This window comes from Lepidochelys olivacea (assembly GCF_965140295.1).
Source record: "Lepidochelys olivacea isolate rLepOli2 genome assembly, chromosome: 1".
Classification (NCBI taxonomy): domain Eukaryota; kingdom Metazoa; phylum Chordata; order Testudines; family Cheloniidae; genus Lepidochelys; species Lepidochelys olivacea.
In genome coordinates, this window is record NC_140411.1 from 221,875,517 (window position 1) to 221,884,156 (window position 8,640).

The 8,640-nt window shown below is 48.9% G+C and overlaps 1 protein-coding gene across 1 annotated transcript; it reads left to right on the forward strand.

Annotated features, from left to right (window-relative positions):
* Window positions 1–5,556: 5,556 nt before the first annotated feature.
* On the forward strand, window positions 5,557–8,352 carry LOC311525259 (potassium voltage-gated channel subfamily A member 5-like). Its single transcript, XM_084637221.1, has 2 exons — window positions 5,557–7,591; window positions 8,314–8,352. Exon 1 carries the CDS (start codon window positions 5,679–5,681, stop codon window positions 7,563–7,565), a length of 1,887 nt encoding a protein of 628 aa, XP_084493347.1. The 5' UTR covers window positions 5,557–5,678; the 3' UTR covers window positions 7,566–7,591; window positions 8,314–8,352.
* The last annotated feature ends 288 nt before the right edge of the window (window positions 8,353–8,640 follow it).

Genomic DNA, 8,640 nt, shown 5'->3' on the forward strand with positions numbered 1-8,640 from the left:
CATGAAATAAATAAAAAATCAGTGGTGCAGAAATACACATCTGCACAACTTACACTAAAATGGATCAGCCAGACACTATAGATAGAACAGTGTGAATGTCTTGAATTCATTAATGAATTTCTTTGTGGATTAGGCCTTGATGGAGAGAGTGCTCACATACAGATGTTTATTGTGATTTGTCAATGGCCTTGTACTTAATCCTCCTGAACAGGAAATAAGAGTCTGTACAGGGGACTCCCTCAGGGACTATGGCAGTTTGCAGAAACTCTCTCTCTCTCTCTCTCTGTGGCCTGAATCATCACAACACAGGATCAAGCTGCTGGAGGATTAGCAAAGGGAGGAAATGGATTTGCCTTTAACCCCTTCAGCAGCTTCTCTGCTTCAAATGGCATCCTGCATCTGATGAAGTGAGCTGTAGCTCACGAAAGCTTATGCTCAAATAAATTTGTTAGTCTCTAAGGTGCCACAAGTATTCCTTTTCTTTTTACCCAGGAGGGACATGTTATTTATAGATCAGCTATGGCATGAATGGAGAGGAAACAAGGGGGAAGATCTAGCAGATACCCACTTCCACAGGTGGCTCGGCCCCCCATTCCACCTACCAGTGGAGGCCCATTATTAGCCCTACACCAGCTGAGGTCAATGGTAAAAGCTGATCAACATCAAGGGAGAGCTCAGCAGGGCGAGTTACAGCTCAGTGTCATATGTATTTCTAGGGTGATGCACCTTTGCAGCACTAGTGAGGATGGGATGCATCCAGGGGCAGAGCACGTGGGCACACAAATAAATGAAACTGGAAGCAGCTAGTCTCCCCAAGATGATTCATAGCCAAGAAAACAAAATTATTTGTGTACGTGTCCAGAGTGTGGAGCTGGGCAGGGGGCATTTGAGCTGTGCGAAAGGCTAGGGTTGGGGGCGGGGGCAGCTGGTTCACTGGCAATTCTAAAAAAAAAAAATTAAAAAAAGGTTTAGGTTGGTTCGAATTTTTTTTCCCCAAAACTATCAGTAAATAAAAGTTTTAAAAAATTCTTTGGGATAACAAACATTTCATTTAGATGTTGAGAATGTTTTAAAGGGTTTTAATTAAAAAAAATAAAATGGAAGGGAATTTCTGAACAAAAAGTGGTTGTGCATCAACATTTTGACATCTTCCAATTAGAAAATGTCAAAACAAAATGTACTGATGTAAAAAACAAACAAACCAGTTTGAGACACAAACAAATTGGTGAAACTGACAAGTCGCTCAGTGTTTTGGTATGGTCAAATATGCTTTTTTCACTGCAAAAGGCTTTGGCTGAAAGGTTTTTGCCCAGCTCTAGGTGGCACAGCCTGTGAAGCTAGTACATGATTCCCATCCCCATTTCTACCACGATGGAGAATGTGGCCAGGGTGGAGGCTCTGGACCGACTGAAAAACAAGTAAAAATGGATGCTTGGGGGTGGGAGGGGTCCTTCCATGGAACATTGTGCAATTCCCTGCATTTTAGGAATAGTATTGACCTTTCAAAATAGAGGTTTGACAGTAAATCTATGTATGATTGTATTATTTATCTGTACCTGGGAGGGAGCTGGCAGAGGGATGTATGCGTGAGTATAGGGAGACAATGGTTGGGTACAGGTCTGCCTTTCTCAGGCACTGTTGCTATGGGAAGGCCTTTCTGAGGCACTGGTAGGAAAGGATGGGAGCCTCAGCCAGACACTAGCTCCTCTTCCTGTCCACACTTAAGATTCTCCTCCCTGGGGAGTCCTCATCTCACAAGCCAGTGGGAGGGGATGTTCCAGGGGAGCAGCACTCTTTGAAACCAGGAAAAGGGAGACATTTCCCTCTGCTCTTAGCAAAGGGGAAGAAGCTGTCCTTCCCTGTGCATCCCCCTGGCCAGGGGAAACCAACAGCAGTCAGAAGGGGCCTGCGCACCTAAAGAACCAGAGGAATCCCATTTACCAGCCAACCAACCACAAGAGGAGGTTTGTTACTCAGGCCACAAGCCAATCCACCTGCTCCTTCTGTGAGGAACAGGTAAGAGAGCCATGTAGAAGTACCTCCCTGAAGCAGGAAGTATGGCAAACTGAGAGTGGAAGTGTTGATCCCTTTGATGCATGGATGGTGCTGGAACGAACGGAATGTTTTGGTGTGGACATGAGTGTGGTTGAGGTTATGTAACCCAAGGAATGTCACATGTATCACTGAGTGAAGTGGAACATTTCTGAGAAAGACCCTTGTTAAAGTATTGGCAGCATTACTACACTATCTACAAGTCAGCCTATTTTCCATGCCTCCCTCTCTATCCAATGCCACATTCCTGGGGTTTTCATAGACACTACTACCCTTCAAGAAAGCATTCAGCCACACAGCCACTGCTCACTGCACTCAGAAACATGGGGATCCTGAACAAGAGCTGCTTTCATCATGCCCCCCCTCACATAAAACACCACATACACACAACCTGACAACCTGCCCTGTATAGAGGAAAGGGACACAGACTCAATCATACATGGAGGTGAGGGTTCCAAGGATGGTTAAACTGGGAGGCTGGTGCAGGGAGGAAGGGAGAGAGAGAGAGAGAGAGAAATAGTGGTATTCTACTCAAAAACTGCCCACAATCCCAAAGTAGTTGGATGTTTCTGCTAAAATGATCAGGAGGGCAAGAGGTAAGGAAGTTGCCATTTTAATTTCCTTTATTAGGTTTCAGAGTTAACACTCTACCTGAGCTGAATGAAGAGAGCTTATCTCTCTTTTAGTGCTATAATTCCCATTTGCCTCCAAAAGCGGGAAAACAGCACTGCATCAGTTCACCGTCAGAAGGTTACCTTCACAACTGTTAGGGCTAGAATTTTATTTCAAATGAAAGCTTAAATTCTGCAGAAACTCCTACAGGCATCAGAGAAATGCTGGTACAGTGTGTCACAGAGTGTTGAATCTCTCTCTCACCCTGATTGGGGCTAGGACAGAACACTCTGGGAGAGAGAAATCTGCCTGTCCTTTCCCAACTCTCTCCTCCCCCGGCTCTCCGAAAGAGGCAGTAGTATCAACCCCTAGATGCTGTGCCAGGGAAGGCTGTGATCTCCACCATAATACTGCACTATGTGTGTTAAGTGGGGCGGGGTGGCGGGGTGTGGGGAGGAAGAGAGAATTGCAGAGGGTGTTTCTGGGGGTGAGTATAGGTGGATGCTTCAAGAATATGCATTGAGCTGTGCATCCACCTATACTCACCTCCAGAAACACCCTCTGCAATTCTCCCTCCCATGAGTGTGGATCTGTGAGATGTGTGTATGAAGGGGTGAAGGTTGGTATTATGGGATGTGTTTGGGGCTATTTATCAAGGTGTACCCAATGCCATGGATGGATTATTGTGGTTGCAATGTAGGAAAACTGTGTAAAGAGGATAGGATATGTGTGTGTGTGCTCCCATGGATGTACTGTATTTACATAAACCCACTACACCTCTGCACTTACCCACTCACATAGGTGTGAACACAAATGCCATGCATGTGTGTGTGTGTGTATATATATATTTTGCAGGTTTGAATTATTATCTAAATAATTGGTATTGCAGAATAAGGGCCCTGTGTTGCAAACGTACACAGAATTTTGCTCCTGGGCAGGTAGTCCCATTGGATTCAATAGGGACTGCTCATGTGAGTAAAGTCACTTGTTGGACCCTAGGTAATAGCTGCATAGCCTTACATGTCACTGATATTGTGTTAGCTCCTGGAGGCAAATTATAGAACAGTACTGTGTCGATGGGAAATAATCACTAATGACAGCCATTTAATATAATTATGTTTTTTTCTATTTCAGGAATGGTTAATATTTGTAGGCATATGTTGTGTACAGAGATAACATTTTACATTAAGTGGAAATGAATTAATTAAACTAGGCAAATCATTATACAGCCACATGACTATAACAAAAGGAAGCAATAATGAATAATGTTCCTGCAGTGGTGCATAATAGAGGAAGGAAAATGGTTTTCCACTTTAATATTAAATATTTTACTCCTGGTTATTTCAGAAACCCAGAAATCCACAGCAGTTAAAAAAACAGGTACAACACGTTGTAAAATTCTGAATATTACAATATTCTTATATATATATTATATTCCCATATAGAAATTGAGGAGATGTACTGAAGATGGCAAACAAATAATATCTTAGTATTGATTCCACTCGGTGTGATAAGGTAAAACAGATTCAACCTGTTTTCTCGAATAAATTTGCATCTATTGACATTTACAAAGTTTTGATGTGGTTTAAGAATGGTATATGCTTGGATTATGTCAATGGGAAACATGATCAATGGTATTGATATGCTGAAATCCTAAATAGAAATTTATTCTGATGAAAATATTTTGTTTTCTCCTTTGGGAGGCTTTGAAACAGGTATAAGCTCGTGTCTTCTGCAGGCTAAACAAACTCAGAGAAGGCACCAAAACCCCATTTCTTTGTTCTGTCTGAACTTGGAAAAAAATCGAAAGGCCAAAAGAATCCCCAAAGTGTGTTGTGATTATGATTTCCATTATGTGTAAATGGGGTTTTATAGCCGGAGAGACTTTACAGACCCCTCTCTACAAAATCCCTTTAACGAATAATCCATGAATGGGGACAGGCAGTATAATCCTTTCAGCCTGAACTGGTTTCAGCCTGAACTGGTTGTGTGTGCAGGCATGTGGGAGCCTGTGTGTGTTTTGGAGTGGGGGCGGTGTCTATACATTCACTGCAGGGCAGGCTTAATTGTATAGCTTCAATCGCTCCTGTATCCCACGAAGGGAAAATACCCTCTTGTGGTGCGAGATACAATTTGTCATGTCCTTTCTTGCATCACATTATTACAGCGGTTCTGGATTCTGTCTAGCCGACCTTTCTCACATCAACCCGTTTCTCCTGTTACACTGCTGCAAACGCACCGGCATCTCTGGATCTGTAACTGAAAGGAGACTTTCTCTGGGTCTGAGCTGGATGGTTATAGTCTCACTAAAGCCCACTGCGAGCGCTGCCCCACGGATCCTAGTGGGAACTTTGCGGAGTAAGGAGCTCGGGAATGGTCCCCGCTTTGGTCATATTTGCACTTCTTCTTCCCTGCCATTTCTCCATGCAGAACCCTTCCCCATCCCCACCCGCACCCCAGGACCAGATTCAGATCCCAGTGAAACCAGCGTGAACCCGGAATAGACCCACTGGGTCTGCTTGGGGGTGACTGAGATCCGAGGGGGAGAATTTCCACGGTGAAGTCATCTACCTGCCGTGCCCTTCTCCCCCGCTGCAGCCCCCCCCCCCACCCCGGACTCCCACGCAGGTCCCACCCCCGGGAGGCATGTGCCCCGGAGCATCCCCTTGTCCCCCGGGGGCCGCCGCCGCCGCGAGGGGCAGGGCTGGGCGAGGGGCAGGGCGGCTGGCCGGGGCGGGCCGTGCTTGCCAGGCAGGGATGCTGTAGCCTGGTAACCGGGGAGGCTGCTGGCTGTTTGCATTGGGGGGCGCGGGGAAGCAGGGATCCTCTTTGACGTCAAGCCTAATGCTCGCTCGTTCATATCCGGGTCCCCGCGCGGTTCCCCGGGGCTCGGCTGGGCTGCCTGTCGCGGCGCAGCAGGCGGCGGCCGGGGGCAGCCCGGAGCTGGCCGGCTCGGAGGGAGGGGAGCGCAGCATGCCCGCCGCCTCCCCTGCGCCTCCCGCCCGCCGCTGCCCATGGAGATCGCGCTGGTGACTTTGGAGAACGGAGGCGCCACGGCCATCGGGGGAGGAGGCGAGGATGCGGGGGGCGGCCGGGCGCGGCGGCGGGGGGACCGGCTCCACGTCCCCAACTCCGCCGCCGCCCCCGCTTGGCTGAACGGCTGCCGCGGCGCCCCGGAGCGGGAGCAGGAGCAGGAGCAGCCCCGGGCGGGCAGCGCCGGCTGCCGAAGCAGGAGCGCCAGCCCCGGCAGCGCCGGCCGGAGGGTGCCCGCTCCGCGGGGCGCCTCGCCGCCGCCTGCTCCCGCCGAGCCGGGCGGGGGCGAGGAGGAGGCGATGGTGCTGCCGGAGGAAGGCGGGCACCGCTTGGGCATGGGCATGGGCATGGCCGCGGCGGCCGAGGCGGAGGCGGAGGCGGAGGCGAGCCAGCGCGCCCTGCACCATCAGCGGGTGCTGATCAACATCTCCGGGCTGCGCTTCGAGACGCAGCTGGGCACCCTCAACCAGTTCCCGGACACGCTGCTGGGCGACCCGGACAAGCGCATGCGGTACTTCGACCCGCTGCGCAACGAGTACTTCTTCGACCGGAACCGGCCCAGCTTCGACGGGATCCTCTACTTCTACCAGTCCGGGGGCAAGCTGCGCCGGCCGGTCAACGTCTCCATCGACGTCTTCGCCGACGAGATCCGCTTCTACCAGCTGGGCGAGGAGGCCATGGAGCGGTTCCGGGAGGACGAGGGCTTCATCCAGGAGCAGGAGAAGCCCCTGCCCCGCAACGAGTTCCAGCGCCAGGTGTGGCTCATCTTCGAGTACCCGGAGAGCTCCAGCTCCGCCCGGGGCATCGCCATCGTCTCGGTGCTGGTGATCCTCATCTCCATCATCACCTTCTGCCTGGAGACCCTGCCCGAGTTCCGGGACGAGCGGGAGCTGCAGGCCCCCCTGCCCCCGCCCGGGGCAGCCCTGAACGGCACCGCCGGGGAGGCCCCCCCGATGCAGCCCCCCAGCAGCCTGACCGACCCCTTCTTCATCATCGAGACCACCTGCGTGATCTGGTTCACCTTCGAGCTGCTGGTGCGCTTCTTCGCCTGCCCCAGCAAGCCCGAGTTCTCCAGGAACATCATGAACATCATCGACATCGTGGCCATCATCCCCTACTTCATCACCCTGGGCACCGAGCTGGCTCAGGAGCAGCAGGAGCCCGGGGCCCCCAGCACCGCCAGCAACAACAACGGGGGCCAGCAGCAAGCCATGTCCCTGGCCATCCTCAGGGTCATCCGCCTGGTCAGGGTCTTCAGGATCTTCAAGCTCTCCAGACACTCCAAGGGGCTGCAGATCCTGGGGCAGACTTTGAAAGCCAGCATGCGGGAGCTGGGGCTCCTCATCTTCTTCCTTTTCATCGGGGTGATCCTCTTCTCCAGCGCCGTGTACTTTGCCGAGGCGGACGACCCAGACTCCCATTTCTCCAGCATCCCCGACGCTTTCTGGTGGGCCGTGGTGACCATGACCACGGTGGGCTATGGGGACATGAGGCCTGTCACCGTAGGCGGCAAGATCGTCGGCTCCTTGTGTGCCATCGCTGGCGTGCTGACCATAGCCCTGCCCGTACCTGTCATCGTGTCCAACTTCAACTACTTCTACCACCGAGGAACTGACAACGAAGAGCAGCAGTCTGTTCTCAAGGAGGAGCCCAGCAGCGCTCAGGGCAGCTCAGCTGGGGGGGAGCTGAAGAGAAGTCGCAGTAAAAACTCTCTGAACAAATCTGTTGTGCACTTGGAAAACAGTGAGGGGATCAACAACGGCACTGGATCCTTAGAGAAAACCAATATCAAAGCTAAAAGCAACCTAGATCTTAGAAAATCCCTCTATGCACTCTGTCTGGACACCAACAGGGAAACAGACCTGTAAGGAAGGGAATGGATTTGGGTTCTGAGGTACAGCAGGATTTGTTGATGTTGGATATATATATAAATTTTTTTGTATCACTTAGACAGTATTTTAAGTCAGCCTATATTTTATAATTGAACAGACCTCTAGGAGTACATGTTTTTATGTTCTTTTTTCCACCACATAAAGGGCCACCTATTTTTAAAATAGACTAAGAATAAGCTACACTCCATGATGCAGGAGCTGGTAAATTATTACAGTGCAAACTGGTGTTATTTGTAGACACTTACTTTAGCAAACTGTGATTTTAAATGCGTCATTTGTAACTAATTCACTTGCTCAAAGTTTAGTATTAAAAGATTGGGAGGGGCAGTTGTGTATGGAAAATGAATGGATTTTTTTGGTACTGTAGTTTCAAACTGAAATTATTCCACTATATTTTATATATGTGTAATTGTATTTAAGAATGAATGGGGTATTTATTTTCCTGTGAAATATGACTTCATTAAAGCACTAGAAACATTAGCTAAGAAACACTTTCAGATTTCTCCCTTGTGATCAGTACAGATCTGGTTATCTAGTATGTGAAGTGAATTTGCTGCTTTTAACCCTTTAGCAGAAAACTTTTGATTTGTTGTTGAGAAAATGTTAGGTTTTTGTGAGCCTTAAATGATTAAATATTGTAGATATATTTCTTTATAAGTACTTTTATTAACAACCTTACTGTTTCAGAATTGCTAATAATTCAGCCCTGTGCTTTTTATTCCAGAAAAAAATGGTGACGCTTTTTGTTTGTTTGTTTCTTTTTCTACCACTGGTATAATTTGGAGATTTTTTTATAGGCTATTGTCCGCTGCTCCTAGTTTTTATCCAAGTGCACAACAGATAAAAAACAGTGGGAACGGGAGGAAACAACTTGAAAGCTAATCATGTGTGCGGTATCTGCAAAGCTTTTTCAATTTACACTCCAGATTTCTTTAGCACATGAATCAGGCACATTGCATACCCATGCCATTTGTATAAATGGCTTGCTGTTTTTCATGATAATATTTCTCAAACGGGTGGCACTTAGAGTCTGACATGGCACAGAGTGCTA